Source organism: Rhinatrema bivittatum, unplaced genomic scaffold (genome assembly GCF_901001135.1).
Source record: "Rhinatrema bivittatum unplaced genomic scaffold, aRhiBiv1.1, whole genome shotgun sequence".
NCBI classification, from domain to species: domain Eukaryota; kingdom Metazoa; phylum Chordata; class Amphibia; order Gymnophiona; family Rhinatrematidae; genus Rhinatrema; species Rhinatrema bivittatum.
In genome coordinates this window covers 77,218-98,421 of record NW_021820833.1, presented here as the reverse complement: position 1 = coordinate 98,421, position 21,204 = coordinate 77,218, and the positions used below count along the sequence as shown (strand labels likewise).

General features: G+C 48.6%; 1 protein-coding gene across 1 annotated transcript in view; it reads left to right on the top strand.

Moving 5' to 3' along the window:
- LOC115082191 overlaps window positions 1-21,204 on the top strand; it is a 54,510-nt gene that overhangs the window by 18,963 nt on the left and 14,343 nt on the right. Inside the window, exons 3-5 of the mRNA XM_029586442.1 lie at window positions 2,783-2,872; window positions 4,113-4,212; window positions 18,831-18,961. Coding sequence (XP_029442302.1) covers window positions 2,783-2,872; window positions 4,113-4,212; window positions 18,831-18,961 — 321 coding nt within the window. The remainder of the gene's footprint in view (window positions 1-2,782; window positions 2,873-4,112; window positions 4,213-18,830; window positions 18,962-21,204) is intronic.

The following is a 21,204-nucleotide window of genomic DNA, read 5'->3' as shown; positions in this document are numbered from 1 at the left end:
ATTACTAGTAGCCCATCTTAAATAAATTGGTTCATTTCATTCCGAACATAAGAACATAAAAAATTGCCATGTTGGGTCAGACCAATGGTCTTGATACCCTTCCACCAGCCTGCCCTGTCTACACTTGTAAACTTTAGTGAATTGAATGAAAATTAGTCAGCTAATGCTAAACCCAATGAAGAAAAGATTGCAATGGATAGGAAATTCATCTCTTCCAAATTTAACTATCCATCTGTATTGGATGTACTGACACTTTCCACAGAACTGAAAGGTGGATTTTCAAAGGCGCACCAATTTTATAACATGTGTGCGTTGCCACACGTGTGTTATAAAATCCGCTACCTGCGGGCACGTGTGCCTGATTTTAGATTGGCGTGCATATGGGTGGTGATTCACGTGCACAAGGGGGCAGATTTTAGTAAACTCCACGTGGCAACATGACCAGACCTACCCCAGTTCCCTCCCAGTTCACTCCAATTAAGGAGAGGACTGGGAGGAAACTTCCCTATCCTCCTACCTCCACTTCCTCCATTTTCCACTCTCCTCCCTGACCCCTAATGCCCCCTAACTATTAGAATTTTTTTTGTTGTAGAACTTACTTCATCTTGGCGGGTGAAGTAAGTTAAGTTCTCTTTTGGACAAGAAGAAAGTAGACATGATTATTCATGCAATAGTAACAGCTAGATTAGATTAGTGGAACACACTCTGGGCCAGATTTTCAAAGGGGTACGTGCGTAAGATACGCGCGTATCCCCCGAAAAATTGGCCCAAGCTCCCCCTGCGTGCGCCGATCCAATGTTGCATAGGCTGCCGGCGCGCGCAAAGCCCCGGGACGGCGTGTCAAGGGGCGTGTCGCTGCCGGCGCGTCATCGGGGGTGTGTCAGGGGAGTGTTGTGGCCGGCGCGTCAGTGGGGGCGTTCCAGGGGCATGGCCACGGCCTCCGGACTGGACCATGGCGCGCCAGCGGCTGGCCCGGCACGCGCAAGTTACACCTGCCTCGGGCAGGCGTAACTTGTGCAACAAAGGTAGGGCGGGAGGGTTAGAATGGGTCCACTGTATTTAAACAAACTTTTAATACTTTATATTTCTCAGTGGGTTTTATGATCCGCCAGTCAAGGACCCTTGATGATTCCACTTCTTAGTAATATTCACCTGTCTAAAACTAAGAAACATGCCTTTTTCTGTATAGCTTCTTATTTTTGGAACTCTTTGGCAATGGAGGGTAAATGTAGCATCAGGACATGCTAGAGAGTTAAAGTTCCTTGATGGAATAAATGACTGTTTCATGGAGCAATTGGTTCAGGAACCAACGAGAGAGGGAGCTATTTTAGATTTAATCTTTAGTGGAACACAGGATTTGGTGAGAGTGGTAACAGTTGTGGGGCCACTTGGTAATAGTGATCATAACAAATTCAAATTTGAATTAATGACTGGAAGGGAGACAATAAGTAAATCTATAGTTCTAGCACTAAACTTTCAAAAGGAAGATTTTGATAAAATGAGAAAGATAGAAAAAAACTGAAAAGTGCAGCTACAAAGGTTAAGAGTGTCCCAACAGGTGTGGACATTGTTTAAAATTACCATCTCATAAGTGCAGTCCAGATGTATGCCACACATTAAAAAAGGAGGAAGAAAGTCCAAGTGGCTGCTAGCTTGGTAAAAAGGCAAAATGAAAGAGGATATTTTAGCCAAAAAATTGCCTTAAAAATTGGAAGAATCCATCTGAAGAAAATAGGAAATAGCATAAACATTGGCAAGTTAAATGTAAAAGAGAGAATTTGAAAAAGTTGGCTGGAGAAGCAAAACCCCATAATAAAACCTTTTAAAAATATATCAAAAGCAAGAAACCTGCGAGGGAGTTGCTTAAGACCATTAGATGATCAAGGGGTTAAAGAGACACTTAAGGAAGATCAGGCCATTGCTGAAAGACTAAATTAAGTTTTTTGCTTTAGTGTTTATGAAGATATTGGGGAGATACCGGTTCTGGAAACAGTTTATCGGGTGATGATTCAGATGTACTGAACCAAATCACAATGAACTTGGAAAATATAGTAGGCCAGATTGACAAACTGAAGAGTAGTAAATCACCCAGACCAGATGGTTTACACCCAGGGGTTCTGAAAGAACTCAAATATGAAATTTCAGATCTATTACTAGTAATTTTTAACCTATCATTAAAGTTGTCCATTGTACCTGAAGGCTGGAAGATGGCCAGTGTAACCCCGATATTTAAAAAGGGCTCCAGGGGAGATCTGAGATGCTATAGAACAGTGAGCCTGACTTCAGTGCCTGGAAAAATTGTGAAAACTGTTCTAAAGAACATAATTTTGTTTTAGACTTTCAAGCAGTCAGGAGCCTGCTGCCTCCTGCTCTCTAAATTTTTCTTAACTTATGGGAAAGGAGTAAGGAAGTCTTCCCATTTAAGACCCAGCTTAAGCTTGTTTTTGGTCTCTCAAGTCAATTTTTGAGAATTCCCTGTGAGAGCCTTGATACCCATTCACAGTGGTAAGGTTAGAAAATGTGTTAGGGAAGATTCTGGCAGACTTTTGATTCTCTTCCAGAGAATAAAGGCTGTCTAGTGACCCAATGTAGAGGAAAAATATTTTTGCATTAACTGTCTTTTTGAACTATCCCCTATGTTTGGAGACAAGGAAGTTTTATTCCACTCTTCCTGCTTCTTAGTTGATTTTTTCCCATTTTGGGTTCAAATAATAGTTTTGTTCCACTTGGAGCTGATGACCCTTTGTACCTGGGAATCAGTAAATTTACCTTTGTCATTCAGAAAGAAACAGAAGTGTTGCAAGTTTCATCTAAAGGAAAGCATCCTAGTGAAGTGCACTATCAGGAGGAAACCAAAAGAAATGAAATAAAGGTAATAAGAAGTCTGTTGCTATTGGGGAAAGTAATAATTAAGGGCATGAGAAGTGCCCACCAGGCTCTGACTAAGGAGGAAAGAGAATTAAAGAACTTGTTGGACAAAGATTAAATCTGGGGCTAAATTCTGTTTAAATATAACACCACCAGTGTGGAGATCTAAGAATTAAATTGGTATTTGAAGAAGGATTGGACTGCAATCAATCTAAATGGATATTGTAGATAGAAAGGAGTTCAGTATAAGTACAGAGTTTCCAGTTAAGAAACAGAGACTTTGTTGAAGAAATGAAGTCACAGGTTTATTATTTCTTTCTTCTGTGTTATTATTTATTGAATGGAATTAAGGAAACAGTGACGTGTGAATACTATGCATTCAGTCATCTAATCAACTATCAGTGAAGAAGTTGGAAACCACTATTCTTCTCCTGTGTGTTTAATGGATGCAGAGATTGGGTTGATTATTAGTGCTGTGTATCAAGAGTGGAAAGGGGCTTGAACTGCAAAGACGCAGGGTATAAGACTATTGTTTGACCCCGCACTTAGGAGCTTGAGCCTCAGAGAGTAAGCTATCTGGTGGGTGGAAAATGAGTTGTGCCTAAAAGGTTCATCTCCTATTTCTTTCTCTGTGTCCCTGGATGCAAGTAAAAGAATCCATCCCACCTAGTTGGTTACACTGAATTGGCCACTGTTAGAAACAGGATGTTGAGTTTGATGGACCCTTGATCTGATCCAGTATGGTAACTTCTTATGTTCTTAATGTTAATGGGGAGGTAAAAACATGGTTGTATCCAGAAAACTGAAAGCTTATTCTTAGAGATCCTATTGGTATGTGTGAATCTCAGCTCATCTATTTTTAATCTGAAAATTTGTTTATGCCTTTGTAAGTTTTTGTGTTGGTATTTTGTATGCATCGGTTGTTATTACAACATCCATGTGGACGTTTTTTAATTGTTCTGCTGTTACAGTTTTGGACTGTTTGTTCCTCCCCTTCAATTATATTAGAAAGTTGTGAAATAAATCTAAGAAATTAATAAAATGAAATAAATCTTTCCTGATCTAATTTTGTTTTTTAAAATGAAGTGTGGAAATGCCATTCCTTTTCCTGCCTTCAGCTTCTTTTTGGCTGCAACTTTAGTTATTGCAGGGAGTAGGAGGCTTAATGTTATGTCATCTACCTCATAGCTTAATTTATCTTGATAAATGGTATAGCAGTTGATTGCTTTTTCTCTTCCCATCAGCATGGATTTCTGCCAAACGTATTTAAAGTGATGTCACATCGTCCAGCTGAATTCCGAGCATTATTTGCTTACTATGATGCCATTATGAACAAAGAATCAGGTAAAAGTACTCAATAACATGTAAACTGCTGTTCTGCTACAGAAACCAGTGAAACATTTCTGAGCAACAAAGGTTAAAGTTACAGACTAGTTTAGTTGCCTGGTGGATTTTCACGGAAGTTCTAACATGATGAAAACCCATATCGCGAAAACTCCAATATCCCAATAATAGGTTATTTTGATGTCAACATCTTCCCCTGATGATCTAATGAGCTGCTTTTACCTTTGTTGCTCAAAAAAGCAACAGGGTATTTAGTGTATTTTTAAATCTGACATTTCCAGAAGATCTGCATGACATCCTGCAGTAAGAATCCCTTTTTTTTCTGATATAATCAGTGCTTCTAGCCTGCATTGATTGTACAGCTGCTGCCTGCCCAGAGAAACTAAATCATTAGCTTGTTGCCACCTATCAAAGATCTCTTTCTACCTTTAAAGTTACATTGTAAACCGGTATGATGTATGCATACTAATACCGGTATATAAAAGTTTTTAAATAAAATAAATAAATATTTGTCAATCTGCCACAGATCAACATTTCTGAAAGCTTTCACAGCTCTTAATTCAAACTTTTGAAGAAACCTGCAGGCTTCTGTTCCAGCTCCTCACCTCCCAAACAGCCTGCAGGGAACCTTCTCCTTCTGTTGTTCCCCCACACCCTTCCTCTTGTCCTGAAGTGAACAAAATGATGAGGGGTGAAGTTGGAGAGGACAGAATATATGAGCCCTCAAAGATCTCTTAAATCCTTACCAAACCAAAGATAATTTTGAAATAATTCTTGGATGAGACCCCTTTAGAAGAATTTCATCTTTATATAAAGGTTCTTGCCCCTGCATATGTGGCCAGTCATACGTCATTTACAAAGACCTGGATGTGTTTTGGTGTCCCACAGCTGGCTGAGAGGGCATTCATTTCAATTCCTAGAAGCTTTGATGACTGACATCATTATAATGGCAGCACATTGTGAACCAGCACTTCTATGGAGGGCTTGTACCATGCCCACAGAGCAGAATGTAAGAGCGAGACTGTCCAGGCTATGCTGTTTTCACGAACGTGTTGCAGTACCTAAATATATGAGTCTTCGCCATAAGCAGATTTGGCACCATATAAGCACCTGGCTGAATCAGGAGAAAGGAACTTGATATCGCTTAGTACCATCACCACATGCTTAGGCAGCAGACCTACGTACATAGTATTATACACTGGGCATATGAGCATTTCTCTCTGGGAGAGGACTGGCTATTGTTCTTACCTGTGGCTGCCAGCTCTACGCTGGGAGGGAGGGAGGGGAGGTTGGGGAGTAATTAAGACACAAAATCATGTGAAAGTCTATGCCTTTATTGTACGTTTTGTTTGTGTTTCCCATTGACAAACATTGTTGTCCACAGATGTTGTTTGCTGTTTACACTTTCAATAAAAAAAATTTAAAATTAAAAAAAAAAAAAAAGAAAGCATTGTCTCACTGACCAAATGGGCATCAACACAGACAGCTTTTGGATGCAGAATTCTCTCAAGGGATGTTGCTCCCTCCTCCTCTTATGGCCTGTTGGTTAGAAGTGCTCACACTGAGAGCCAATAGGCCAGTGGAGAAGGGAGGAGAAGCAGGGTTTGGGAGAAACTTTCAGTCTTGTTTGCCCCTAAAGCCTGCTTGTATGGTAGGGCTCTGTACCAACCAGCTGCTTACCAATTCCCAATCACAATTGCTAATTTACAGCCCGATCCAGTAAAGTCCGTGGGAGAGCGGACTAACGCCCGCTCTCCCGGCGCGCGCACCGGCCCCTCGCCGGTGCGAGCGATCCAGTATTTAAATTAGGCGACGCGGTGCAAACGAGGAAAAGGAGGCGCTAGGGACACTAGCGCGTCCCTAGCGCCTCCTTTTGGCCTGGAGCGGCGGCTGTCAGCGGGTTTGACAGCCGACGCTCAATTTTGCCGGCGTCGGTTCTCGAGCCCGCTGACAGCCACGGGCTCGGAAACCGGACGCCGGCAAAATTGAGCGTCCGGTTTTCGGCCCGACAGCCGCGGGCCGAATTCAAAATTTTTTTTTTTTTTTTTTACTTTTTTTTACTTTTGGGGACCTCCGACTTAATATCGCTATGATATTAAGTCGGAGGGTGCACAGAAAAGCAGTTTTTACTGCTTTTCTGTGCACTTCCCTGGCGCCGGAAGAAATTAGCGCCGACCTTTGGGCGGCGCTAATTTCTTAGAGAAAAATGTGCGGCTTGGCTGCACATTTTACTTACTGGATCGCTCGGGAATACCTAATAGGGCCATCAACATGCATTTGCATGTTGAGGGCGCTATTAGGTGCCGCGGGTGGGCCGCGTGTTTTCCTCCCCTTACTGAATAAGGGGTAAGGGAAAACACGCGTCCAGAGCAGGGTGACAGTGCGCTCCGACGGAGCACACTTTACTGGATCGACCTGTTAGTGACTGGGAATGTTGTATTCTGGAGTTATGCACGCACTGTGCAGCCAGTGAGTACACTGCAGTGTATCTTGTCCCAAGCTCAATGCTTTTCCTGATGTAGTTAATATAGATATTTTGGTGGACAGAGGTGGTTTAATTAAATGAAGACACTGTACATCTATATGTAGGATTAAGGATGGTAAAAAGTACCTGCATTGGAGAAATTACTTACCTGATAATTTCGTTTTCCTTAGTGTAGACAGATGGACTCAGGACCAATGGGTATAGTGTACTCCTGATAGCAGTTGGAGACGGATCAGATTTCAATCTGACGTCAGCCCCAGTACATATACCCTTGCAGGAAGTGCAGCTCTTCAGTATTCTCCTCAAAAAGCATTGTGGATATATGTCTGACTGACTACTTTGAATAACTTGTATAACTTCAGAACTTGAAGAACTTGATTAACTTTATAACTTGATTAACTTGAACTAGTTGAATTGGCTATAGCTGGAGACCGCCAGTGCCCTCAACCGGGAAACGTCGACACCAAGTAGGATGGGTGTCCTAGATGAAGGAAAGCATGGCTTACCCTTGAATCACTCAAGAATTCCATGAGTAACGGCAGCCGAGGGCGGGATGCTGAGTCCATCTGTCTACACTAAGGAAAACAAAATTATCAGGTAAGTAATTTCTCCATTTCCTAGCATGTAGCAGATGGACTCAAGACCAATGGGATGTATAAAAGCTACTCCTGAACCAGGTGGGAGGCTGCCCGTGACCCACTTAGTACTGCCCTTGCAAATGCCGTGTCCTCCCAGGCCTGAACATCCAGTCAGTAAAACTTGGAGAAGGTGTGGATGGAGGACCATGTTGCCGCCCTGTAATCTCAGTGGGTGACATCTTGGTTTCTGCCCAGGACATTGCCTGGGCTGTAGTAGAATGGGCCTTGACTTGTTGAGGCGGCAGCTTGCCTGCTTCTAAGTAGGCCACCTTGATGACTTCTTTGATCCAGCGGGCTATGGTTGCTCACGAGGCCGCTTCCCCTTGCCTCTTCTCGCTGTAGAGGATGAATAGGTGGTCCGTTTTTCGTACGGGCTCCGACATTTCCAGGTATCAGGATAGTTGTTTGCTGATGTTGAGGTGGCTTAGACTTCGAGCCTCTTCCGAATTCTTATGTTCATCTGGCAATGGTAGCGAGATGGTTTGGTTGAGATGGAAGTGAGACACCACTTTGTGGAGGAACAAAGGTACCGTGCATAGCTGGATGGTCCCCGGGGTGAGCCTGAGGAACGGCTCACGGCAAGACAGTGCTTGTAGTTCTGAAATGCGGCGGGCTGAACAAACTGCCAGCAGGAATGCTGTTTTCAAAGTTAATAGTCGGAGAGACAGGCCGCGGAGGGGTCTGAAGGAGGCTCCTTCTAGGAAATCCAGGACCAGGTTGAGGTTCCAAAGCGGTACCGGCCACTTTAGGGGCGGATGGATGTGCTTGACCCCTTTCAGGAAGCGTGAAATGTCCGGGTGAGAGGCTATGCTGTCGCTCTCGCTCTTGGTTCCGTAGCATGACAATGCGGCCACCTGTACCTTGATGGAGTTGAGGGACAGGAATTTTGACTGAGCGTGGTATGATATCGTGGTCTTCGCACCAGGCTTCGAATACTCTCCAAATCCTTATGTATGTTAGAGATGTGGAGAACTTGCGTATTTGGAGTAGGGTGTCGATTACAGCACCCGAGTATCCGCTCTTTCTCAGGCGAGCCCTCTCAATGGCCAGAATGTAAGAGAGAATCGAGCTGGATCCTCATGGAGGATCGGCCCTTGTTGGAGCAGGTCTCTGTGTGAAGGTAGTGGCAGGGGGGTCCCTGTCAGAAGTCTTCTCATGTCTGCGTACCACGGTCTTCTTGGCCAGTCCGGGGCCACCAGAAGTGCTGGTCCCCTGTGCAGTTGGATCTTGTGAATGATTACGCCTAATAGGGGCCACGGTGGGAAGGCGTATAACAGAGTCTCCTGTGGCCAGGTCTGTACCAGGGTATCGATCCCCTGGGACTGAGGCTCCTGCCTGCGGCTGAAGTAACTGGGCACTTGGGTATTGGACTGGTTTGCCAGAAGGTCCATGGCTGGTGTTCCCCAATGATCCACTATCATTTGGAACGCTGCAGTCGACAGCTTCCATTCTCCTAGGTCTAGACTTTCTCTGCTGAGGTAGTCTGCCGTGATGTTGTCTTTCCCAGCGATGTGAACGGCCGAGATCTCCTGGAGGTTCACTTCTGCCCCCAACATTAGGGGGTCTATTTCCAGAGACACCTGTTGGCTTCTGGTTCCCCCCTGACGGTTGATGTAGGCCACTGTTGTGGCGTTGTCGAACATTACTCTGACCGCTTTGTCTCAGAGTCTGTGACCGAACCGTAGGCAGGCTAGTCTGACTGCCCGAGCTTCTAGGCGATTGATGTTCCATCCCGACTCTTCTGCGCGCCACTGCCCTTGGGCGGTTAGCTCCTCGCAGTGTGCTCCCTATCCTCATAGGCTGGCATCTGTGGTGAGCAGGGTCCAGGTTGGTGAGGATAGTCTTGTTCCCTGGCTCAGGTGGCTGTCCTGCAGCCACCATCGTAGCTGGGTCCGAACTCTGCCCGGGAGCTGTAGACGTACGGCGTAGTTCTGGGACAGTGGATTCCATCGCGATAGAAGTGAGCCCTGTAGGGGTCTCATGTGAGCTTGTGCCCATGGCACTACTTCCGGTGTGGATGCCATGAGACAGAGGGCTTGTAGGTAATCCCATGCTGTGGGGCGAGGTTCACTCAACAGGATTTGCAACTGGTTCCTCAGTTTTGATCTCCTTGTTGGAGTCAGGCTGACCTTGTCTTCTTTGGTGTCGAATCGGACTCCTATGTATTCTAGAGGCTGTGAGGGCTGCAGACAACTCTTGTTTGTGTTGACCACCCATCCGAGGCTCTCCAGTTGAGTTTTGACTCTGTTGGTTGCCTGGTGACATTCCTCTGAGGATTTCGCCCTGATCAGCCAATTGTCTAGGTAAGGGTGTACGAGGATTCCTTCCTTCCTCAGTGTTGCCGCCACCACCACTATGATCTTGGTGAACATCCGGGATGCTGTGGCTAACCCGAAGGGTAGTACCTGGAACTGGTAGTGACGGTCCAGGATTTTTTTTTTTTTTTTTGATTTCAAAAGATTTTTATTGGAATGAGAAGCATCGCAAACATATCCAGAAAAGACAAAATACATGTCAGAGGCCAAATGTTGGACATGTATGTGGAACACAGAACAGAATACAGAAACAACCTCATAATCCATTTTCCATAGTTAAGAAACTGAGTACAGTTTCAAGTCAACCCCCCTCCCCCCAAACAACTGGTATAGCATAGTATAAAATAGAATAATATGAAAGCAACAATAGAGTTCCATTACAGCATTCAGTGTTAGGTAACAATGCGAAGAATCTATAAGAGCATGGTAAACTCTCTCCTCCTGTGTAGAGAAAGCAAGGGAAACAGGGAAACAGTGCCCTACAGACCTAGAAGATGGTGTCCTAAGACCCAGCACACTTCGTACTATAGGAGACAGGACTCAGCGAAGAGGGTAATGACCTACAAGACTCCATATGAGTCGGAGAGACTCACAACTGCCAATCAAGCGGGGAAACCAATCCCGTTATTGACAGGAGGCGAACCATCTTTGATAGGGTTCCCATGTTCTCGTAAAAGCAGCAATGCGAGAATGATGAACAGCTGTAAGTCTACTCAACTGGTAATAATTATGTAACCGAGCCTGCACTCTGGCTAGGCTAGGGGCAGCGCTCTGCTTCCAGTGCAATGCAATTTCTGTACGTGCTGCAATAAAGACCAATTGCGCAACTCGTTGGTGGTCCTTATTTAAGTCCTCGACATGCAAGGGAAGAAGAGCGTGCCAGGGGTCAACTTCAAGCGATACTCCCAACACAGTCGACACCCAAGACACCACATTGCGCCAATACTGTACTACACGGGGGCAGCTCCACCAAATATGGTAATAAGTACCAGGATCCCCGCAGCCACGCCAGCACAACTCAGAAAAAACCGAGCGGAATCTATGTAATCGGACAGGAGAATAATGCCAACGATACAGCATTTTATAGCAATTTTCCTGTATACCCGCTGAGATGGAGCACGTATGGGCGTTAGTAAAAATGTCATCCCATTCTGTATCAGCTAATTCCCGTTGAAAATCAGAGACCCACGCCTTCTGCTGCGGAGATGGACTAGTCCGTCTCCCATTCAGTAACGCATAGATCTTAGAGATCACGCCCTTCATATTCTGAGCATTCATACAGTACGTTTCAAAAAGAGAGCCTGTCAGTTTAAGAGTGCCCAGGCGCAGCGCGCGGTGGAGGGAGTGGTAAACCTTAGCAAAGAGAAGAAAATCAGTGGGAAAATTTGCATGACGGTGTCCCAAATCCTCCCTGGACTGTAAAGCCCCCTGCACTTGTACATGATCTATAAGCACAATGCCCGCCGCGCGCCATGCAAGTACCTCCTTGGAGAGGGCCTCGTGGGGCAATAGTGAATTAGTAAAAAGGTGTGTAAGGAGCATGTATGCCTCCCTGCCAACCAAGATTGATTTCCATTGGAACCATACCTGGACCGTGGTCCGCAGCGCAATAGGGAAATACAAAAAGGGGCCCCATGTAGCGCGGGGCTGCCACGGTATAGCCGATAAGGGCATACTCCCTACCATAGCTTGCTCCAAAAAAGCCCATTGAGGTATCTCTTGTGTTCTATGCAACACTACTAAGGCCCGAAGTTGAGCAGCACCATAGTACCAGTTGAGGTTGGGAACACTCAAGCCTCCTCTATTTTTAGGTAAGTATAAAGTAGAACGCGCTACTCTAGGTGGTCGCTTGCGCCAGATAAACCCAAATATAAGTTGTTGCCACTGACGAAGGACATCAGACTTTATAAAAATAGGAATGGTGGTGAAAAAGTAGAGAAAACGGGGTAAGATATTCATTTTAACTAGGGCAATGCGACCCAGCCACGAGTGGGTGTCACGGCCCCATCGCTCCAGATCCCTTCTGACTTGCTGAACAAGCGGATTATAATTTAGGTGGAACAATAAGTCAGATCTAGGCCCAATACGCACTCCCAGATATTTTAACGCTCCCTTGGCCCACTTGAATGGGAATAAACCCCTGAGGCGATGCACCTCCTCCTCAGGCAATGTGAGATTGAGAATCTCTGACTTGTCATAATTCACCCTAAGCCCGGAAACTGCAGAGAATTGATCAAGCTCCTGCATGATACCCGAGAGGGAAGTGAATGGATCCGTGAGAGTGAGCATCACATCATCCGCAAAAAGGGAGATTTTGAAGTGGTGATCACCCGCACGGATTCCCGTTATAGAGTGAGCAAGTCTGATTCTGGTGGTAAGGGGTTCCAAAAATAGCGCAAAAAGTAAAGGGGAAAGCGGACACCCCTGTCTGGTGCCTCTGCCTATGGCAAAAGGTTTCCCATACCTGCCATTTACTTTGACTCGTGCCTGGGGGTGGTCATAAAGCTTCTCAATCCAAGTGATAAAGGTACCGCCAAAACCCATGCAAGAGAAGGTGCGCAACAAAAAGGGCCAGTGGACAAGATCAAAAGCCTTTTCGGCGTCCAATGAGAGAAGTATGGCGGGCACCTGGGAGTGATGGACATAATCTATAATATCAACAATTCGTCTGACATTGTCAGCAGCAAGCCTGCCAGGTACAAAGCCAACCTGATCAGAGTGAACGAGCTTGGGCAGTACCCCGTTTAATCGGGCCGCCAACACCCGCGCCAATAATTTTAGATCAAGATTGATCAGGGAGATGGGGCGGTAAGACCCGCATTGGGTATGGTCACGACCTGGTTTAGCTATAACCGATATCCCGGCAGTGTTACTATCCTGGGCGATATGTCCCCCCTGACATAGGGAATTAAACATATTGGTAAGGGGCGCCGCCAGAATAGCAGCAAAAGTACGATAATATGATCCCGTGAACCCATCCAATCCCGGGGCCTTGCCTGGCTTCAATCCCTTAATTGCTGCCAATACTTCTGAGACTTCTATAGGGCTATCCAAAAAGGCCTGTTGGTCAGGGGTAAGAGAGGTTAGTGGGATGTCGCCCAGATACGAAAATATGTCCGCCTCCCCAATACCCTGAGCGCCCTTATAAAGCTGAGCATAAAAATCAGAGAAAGAATCACGAATCTCCTCCGATGTCGTGACCAGGGAACCCTGTGCAGTACAAAGCTTTCCCACCAGGGTTTGAGCCCTGGCTGTCTTAAGCTTCCGAGCCAGGTACCTCCCAGCCTTATTGCCGCCCTCAAAAAATTGTTGCTTCAACATGAGGAGATGGTGACTAATAGCTGTATCCTCAAGGGAGCGCAAAGCATCTTTTGCTCTAAGGAGTTTTGTATAGGTAATGTGGGAGCCATCTGCTATATGTTGCTGGGTTAGGTGAGATACCTGCAGCTTAAGAGAGGAACGGTCCTTCTCCCGCTCTCTATTGCAGTGGGCCGCCCGAACAATAAACCACCCTCTAATTACAGCCTTGGAGCAGTCCCACACCACGGTAGGGCTACTCTCTGCCTGTGTGTTGTTACGAAAGTACTCCTGTAATTGAGTAGTCGTGGTAAACACAAAATCCTTATCTGTTAATAGACTATCATTAAGACGCCACGATTTGAACCCCCGATCTTGGTCTCCAAGGCGAACAGTAAGCCAGATCGGACCATGATCGGACCACGTAATAGGCTCCATACCGGCCGTGGTAACCCTGTTTTGCAAATGCGAGGAGACAAATAAGTAGTCAATGCGGGAGTAGGTGCCATGTGGAGAGGAGAAAAAAGTATAGGATCTGGAGTGTGGATTTCGCTGCCTCCACAGATCCACCAAACTCCAGCGATCCAGGAAGGATCTCCATTCCTTCCGCATCCCAGGCGGTGCCACAGCCCGTGAAGAGCTGTCGAGAGTGGGATCATAGACCGCATTAAAGTCACCACCCAGCACCAATTCACCCTCCCCATAGGCAAGAAGCAACTGGTCCATTTCATGAAGAAAGGCAGCTTGTGATGTATTAGGAAAATAGACATTCAATAAGGTAATTACGCAGGACCCCACCCGTAATTTAAGAAAGAGATATCTGCCGCAGGAGTCATAGTGGGAATCTAGCACCTCATGAGTGAGAGAATTAGAGATGAGAATTCCCACACCGGCATAGCGGGAGGACTTTGTACTTGCAGCCTAATAAGACTGGGAGTAGGAAGGAAAAACCAACAGCCTTTCGTGGTGTTTCCGCACATGCGTTTCTTGAACATAAACAATAATAGCTCCCAGACTCTGCATCTCCCTCTTTAGCAACAAGCGTTTTCTCGGAGTATTAATACCCTTTACATTAAGAGAGACAATTTTAGACGCCATAGCATAGTAAACTCGAAGGCATCCCCCTGTATTCCCACCATATCCCACTAGTCATAGGAAGTAGAGGCTCATACCAAGAAGTGAGAGAAAGATTGTTACCAGATACATCAGCATAAAGAAAACAAAGATACCAGCTGTCATCCCCATTAGTCCAATTGTGTGTCACCCAAACCCAGTGGGGTACCACACTCCCTCGGGGAGCTACCATCAGATTCCCAGCAGTCACCCGCCTCCCTCCCCTCCCCGCAAGCTCAAAAGAAAACTTGGCATTGAATAATAATGCTATAACATACCCAGGTAAGCAATTCGTAACAGTAAAAAACTAAAGCAGTATAACGGAATACAACAAGCAGATGTATAGGCAGAAGGCCCGGTACCCTCCAAACTTTGATACCAGAACAGCGCCAAGGGCGCATAGACCGAAATGAAGGCAATAGTCTATAGCAGATCACAAAGGCACTCCTCAGCCCACATCAGAAGAAGCCGGGGTTTTATTACCAGGGTGCCGTCGCAGTCTTTTGCCTCCCTTAGCAGCTCGCTGCCAACGTGGTACAGCATCCATTTTAGCGGGCGGTGGCGCCAGCTTTGGCGCTTGAAAGGTGACCGAGAGTTGAGCTTGCTTGAAAGCCTCCACCGCCTCTGCAACAGTTTTAATCCGATACGTGGTGCCCTGCACTTGAAACTGCAGGCCAAAAGGAAATGTCCACCTGTATCTGATCGAAGTGGACCGAAGACTGGCAGTCACTTCACGTAGGTCATAACGTCGTTTGAGAGTTGTTGGAGCGAGATCTTGGAATATAAAGATAACATGGTTGTTCCATCGGATGTCCTTTAATTTTCGCGCTGCCTCAGCAACCAGAGATCTCTGGAAAAAACTGTGAAAGCATAGAACAAGATCCCTAGGCCTCTGGTCCCTCCGGGGACCCAGCGCCCGATGCGCTCTCTCCAAGCGGATCTCCGAGGGCTGTATGGCTGAAGTTACTGCATCCGAAGTAGGGAGAGACAAAATATAAGAGCAGATCTGCTGTGCGGTGGTAAAGGCATCCGCATACTCCTCAGTGTCAGGAACCCCCCGAATGCGGAGATTACATCTCCTACTGCGATTCTCGAGGTCCTCAACTTTCTCTTGTAGGGCCCCGAGTTCTGAAGTGAAATTTAACTGCTGAGAGGTCAGGGTGTTTAGAGCCTCGCTGTGACCCTCCACCCTGATATCAATCTCATCCACCCGATATCCCAGCGCTGCAATGTCTTCTTTAATGTCTGCAACTGCAGCCATGATATCAGCCTTGTCCCGCTTCATATCGGCCCTGAGTGTGACGAACCAGTCGCAAATCTCATCCCTAGAGAGGGGGACTGGGGCTAGTGAGGAGTCCTCTCTGTCGGCGGAAATGTCCTCCGGAGCAGAGGCCGCTGAGTCGGGGACCGGCACGGGCGCCACGCAGCCGCCATCTTCTAGGCCCGGATCGAGCGCCGCCTTTTCATAAGAAAACTGCCGCAAATCGGCGGTCTTACGTTTCGAGGCCATCTCCGGAGGTGCCTGAGCTCCTAGCACTGCTGTAGTATACGAATGCGGGCGAAAAAACTGCAAAATCTGCCGTTACTGGGTAGTGAGAACTTGCAGGGAGCGGAGCACGAATCTCAGGCGACCGCTTCCATCCGATGCGCAACAGCGCCCCTGCGCAACAGCGCCCCACGGTCCAGGATTTTGAAGCCTAGGAAGCGCTGATGTTCCTGATGGATCCAGATGTGTAGGTAGGCTTCCGAAAGGTCCAGGGATGTGAGAAACTCTCCCGGTTGTATCGCCCCTATTACAGAGCGTAGGGTTTCCATGCGGAAGCGGAGAATCCTCAGGTGGCGGTTGACCGACTTGAGGTCCAGGATGGGCTTGAACGTCCCCTCTTTCTTGGGGACGATAAAATAAATGGAATAATGCCCAGTATTTATTTGCTGTGGAGGTACTGGGGTTATGGCCTCGAGGGCCAGTAGTCTGGTCAGTGTAGCTTCCACTGCCACCCTCTTGGAGGAGTCGTGGCAGGGGGATTCCACGAACTTGTCCGGAGGGGTTCGGAGGAAATCCAGGTAGTACCCCTCTCAAATGATGGTTAGGACCCACTTGTCCGAAGTTCTCTCAACCCATCTTTGGTAGAACAGGGCAGGTCTGCCCCCTATAGCTTCTTCCTTTGGACGGGTCGGCTGAATCTCATTTTGGGGTGCGGCTAGGGCCTGGACCAGAGCTGGCTCCCCTCTTGTTGTGCTTGTTCCGAAAGGGCTGGTTCCTGCCTGTAGGACGGGGCGCTTGATAAGTGTTTCTGTATGGATTGAAGCGCTGTGAACCTCTGCCCCTGGAGGATCGGGCGAAGGGTCGCTGGTTACGCTTGTTCCTGTCTTCCAGTAGCCACGGAAGTGGGGACTCACCCCATTTGTCAGCCAGTTTCTCTAGTTCGCTGCTGAACAGGAGGGATCCCTTGAAGGGCATCCTTGTGAGTCTCGTTTTGGAGGACGCGTCGGCCAACCAGCTTCGGAGCCAGAGTTGTCTCCTGGCTGCCACAGCTGATGACACTCCTCTAGCTGTGGTGCGCACCAGGTCGGAAGCAGCATCCACGAGGAATGATACTGCTGGTTCCATGGCTTCCCCAGGGGTGTTGCTCCTGGTCTGTGATAGGCAGGCACGTGTCACAACGGTGCAGCAGGCCGCCATTTGTAGGGACATAGTGGCGACGTCGAAGGACTGTTTAAGGATGGATTCCAGACGCCTGTCTTGTGCATATTTGAGTGCTGCGCCTCCCTCCACTGGGATAGTAGTGCACTTTGAGATCACGCAGACCATGGCATCCACCTTTGGGCATGTCAGAAGGTCTTTGGCCGCCAGGTCCAGAGGATACATGGCTGCCATGAACGAAGACCCTGGAGTAATCCATTCCAGGTCAATTAGCTTTTGGACAGCTTGTAACAGAGGGAAATGGTGAGAGGTCTGACGGAGTCCCTCTAGTAGGGGATTTGTCTTAGGCTCCCCCGAGGCACTTGTGCCCAGGATAACGAGCTCCTTCAGGCTGTGGGTGACCAGGTCTGGAAGCTCGTCCTTGGTAAAGAAGCGTCTCATGGTCCGGTGAGGCTCTGTCCCCAGAGGGAGTTCCCCTTCCTCCAGGGGCTCTGATTCCTCCTCCGAGATGTCCCTGTCCCCGTAAGTGGGGCTTCCAGGTGGTGGATTCACTTCTCTGGGCCTCGAGTGGCCCAGAGCATAGAGGTCCTTTGGTGAAGGCTGTGGCCATGTTATTGGAGGCTCCATCTGCATGTGAACGAAGGTGTGCAGGCCTTTGAAAAATTCCACCCAGGAAATAGACGCTGGGTCCAAGTTAGGAGGCGCTGTGTCCCTGGGGGGGCCCCATATGAGGGGGGGTCCCGCTGGGATTTTCTAGGTCTGGAATACTTAATGAGGACCTAGCACTCAGGCCCGGATGGGCCTGGACCTGGGCTTGATCCCCCAGGACCTCCTCGCACTGGATACATAGGGCGTCGGCCTCTTTGTGTTGTGCGGCTCTGCGGAAAGCAGGTGTAAATCTGCGCGCGCCAGCGGGCTGCTGGCGCGCCATCACCTGACCCGGGGGCTGGTCCGGAGGCCTCGACCATGCCCCCAGGCCGGCGCCACGCCCCCAGGCCCGCCCCCGAAACGCCGCGTCACTCACGGCCCGCCCCTCGACACGCCCCCCCATGCAAGCCCCGGGACTTATGCGCGTCCTGGGGCTTGCACGTGCCGCCGAGCCTATGCAAAATAGGCTCGGCGCGCACAGGGGGGGGTTTGGGGTAGGTTTTTCGGGGGGTACGCGTGTACCCCTTTGAAAATCTACCCCATTATGCGCTCTGGTGCATCGAATATGTGCGTGTGGATGGATGTGCGCCCAGGATGTGCGCGCTGGTGTGCGCACAAGTCGCAGTTATGCGCTCGGCAAAGTAAGCACAAGTTGCGCGCGTAACTTGTGAGTACGGTACTTGAGCGTGTAACGTTGTGCGCACGGCTCGAGACGGGTCGGGCGGCGAACAGGGCCAAAATGGCGACGGCGACCACACAGGCAATATGGTGACCACCTCGGAGGGCCTCCACGTGGGAGAGCGCTTGGAGCTACCCGGAGCCTGGCCCTGCTAGGGCGGATCAACCCAGTGGCACTGGTCCCGGCCGGCGACTCCTTGAGCTTCGGAGACCGGAGTCTTTAAACAAGATTTCTGCCTTACCTTGTCTCGGTGCTTCCCGGTTTCGTTCCGGGCAGTCTCTGGCTGCGGGGGGAGAGGGCAAATACCTTCTCCACAGCGCTCGAGGTTGCACCCGCTGCCTCTCAGCCGTGCCAGAAATCGGGGGCTAGGTCCCCGCCGGATGGCCGCCGGACCAAGGCTCACCTCCGAGGGACCACGGAAATCACCTCGGGAATTCTCAACTGGGGGAGGGACCCGAGGGTGTCACCGCAGGAGAGCGGGGCTCGCTGTTGAGGTAAGATTTCTTCTTATTTTGAGTTTTCTCCGTTAAATTTTACTCTAACGCTGTGAGAGCGTGCAGGTAGTCCCTAACTGCTATGGAGACGGAAAATACTGAAGAGCTGCACTTCCTACAGGGGTATATGTACTAGGGGCTGACGTCAGATTGAAATCTGATGCGTCTCCAACTGCTAACAGGAGTACACTATACCCATTGGTCCTGAGTCCATCTGCTGCACGCTAGGAAATACCTTGTTTTTGATCTGAGTCACAACTTATACAACTGAAACTATGATGATTTATGGCTTTTCTTTTCTATAGAACGACTCAGCAAGGCAGACAAAGAGCTTATTGCTGTGGCTACAAGTGTTGCCAACAGATGTCTGTACTGTGTAACAGCACATGCTGCTCAGCATAGAGTGTTCTCTAAACTTCCTACTTTGGCTGATCAGGTTAGTACATCACATAGAAACATGTTTACCACCAAGGCATGTAGTGACCTTAATCTTCCTGAGCCTACTGACCAGAAAGAAATAAAATGAATTGCAGATCACTCCTTTCTTTTGCTTTACCTGGGATGCAGCCATCATGTTTACTTCTCCAGGTCCATCATGAAAAGATTGTTTGTTTGAAATTGCGGAGGTATTTTTGTTTGAATACTATTATTGTGTTGCTGCCCAGAGTGAAGAGATGCAGAAGTGCGATGAAAATGAAAGGTCATCTAGCACAGCGGTTCTCAACCGGTGCGTCGCGACACACCAGTGTGTCGCCAAGCACCGGCAGGTGTGTCGCGTGGCTCCCGGTCCCTCCCGCTGCTCGTTCTTCCCTGCTGCCGTTGCCGCCGGGCTATCAGCACGTTCAAGCCCAGCGGGAACGGCAGCGGTGCAAAAAAAAAAAAAAAAGCTGTGGCATCCGCGGCTGCCCTTTTCTTCTTCCCGCGCCTGCATCCCCCCCCCCCCCCGGACCCGGAACAGGAAGTGATGCGCGGGAAGAAGAAAGGCCGTGCCGCGTGATAAACTAGCAGGCACGGCCTTTCTCACGCGGCACGGCCTTTCTTCTTCCCGCGCACCACTTCCTGTTCCGGGTCCGGGGTGGGGGGGGATGCAGGCACGGGAAGAAGAAAGGCCGTGCCGCGTGATAAACTAGCAGCGGCCGCTGCTAGTTTATCACGCGGCACGGCCTTTCTTCTTCCCGCGCACCGCGTATCACTTCCTGGTCCGGGGGGGGGGGGAAATGCAGGCGCGGGAAGAAGAAAAGGCCAGCCGCGGATGCCACAGATTTTTTTTTTTTTTGCACCGCTGCCGTTGCCGCCGGGCTATCAGCACGTTCAAGCCCAGCGGCAACGGCAGCGGTGCAAAAAAAAAAAAATCTGTGGCATCCGCGGCTGGCCTTTTCTTCTTCCCGCGCCTGCATTCCCCCCCCCGGACCAGGAAGTGATACGCGGTGCGCGGGAAGAAGAAAGGCCGTGCCGCGTGATGAAGTAGCAGCGGCCGCTGCAGCATCGGCCCCCAAGCTATTGCAGCAGACGGTAATCGGGAGAGGAGAGAGCAGCAGGAGCCTCCCGCGATCGATGGAATTCTTCCTTATTGGCCTGCGGGGGCTGGAGGAGGAGGAGCAGCTACCGTTGGGGGGGGGGGGAGGGAGAGAGAGAGGAAGTGAGTGACAGAAAGAGAAAGAAGCAGCCAGCCAGCCTGCCTGTGTGTGAGAGAATGTGTGTGATTGAGAGCCTGTGTGTAAGTGAGAGAATGTATTTGATCGAGAGTATGTGTGTGATTGAGAGAAACTGGTCAGAGAACTGATGTATGTGTATATGTGAGAGACAATGAAAGTGACTGCTCAAGGAGATGACTGATGTGTATGTGAGACAGTCAGGGATGTGTGTTTGTGTGTGTGTGAGAGAGAGAGAGAGAGAGAAAAAGCATGGAAGTGAGAAATCTGGGTATGTGAGAAAGCATGGGAGTGGGAAGCCTGTGTGTGTGCATGTATATGAGAGAGACTGGTTGGTAAGGTGACGGTGTGACTGGTGTGTATGTGAATGTGAGAGAGAGAATGTGATTCAGGGAATGAGAAGCCTGTGCACGTGGAGAGCGAGCATGGAAATGAGAGAGAGAGACTGGTGTGTGTGTATGTGTGTGTAACAGAGAAAGTGATTATGGGAATGAGAAGCCTGTGCATGTGAAGAGAGTGAGCATGGGAGTGAGAACCTGGGTGTGTGTGAGACACAGCATGGGAGGGAGAAGCCTGTGTATGTAAGACAGAACATGGAAGTGGGAAGCCTGTGTATGTGTGTGTATGCATGCATGAGAGAGATCAGGTGACGGGTGTGTGTGTATGTGTATGTGGGAATAAGAAGCCTGTGCATGTGAAGAGTGAGCATGGGAGTGTGTGAGATACAGCACGGGAGTGAGAAGCCTGTATATCTGAAAGAGAACATGGGAGTGGGAAGCCTGTGTGTGTGTATGCATGAGAGAGATCAGGTGACGGGTGTGTGTGTATGTGTGAGAGAGAGAAAGTGATTATGGGAATGAAAAGCCTGTGCAGGTGAAGAGTGGGCATGGGAGTGAGAAACCTGTGTGTGTGTGAGACACAGCATGGGAGTGAGAAGCCTGTATATCTGAAAGAGAACATGAGAGTGGGAAGCCTATGTGTGTGTGTATGCATGAGAGAGATCAAGTGACTGGTGTGTGTTTGTGTG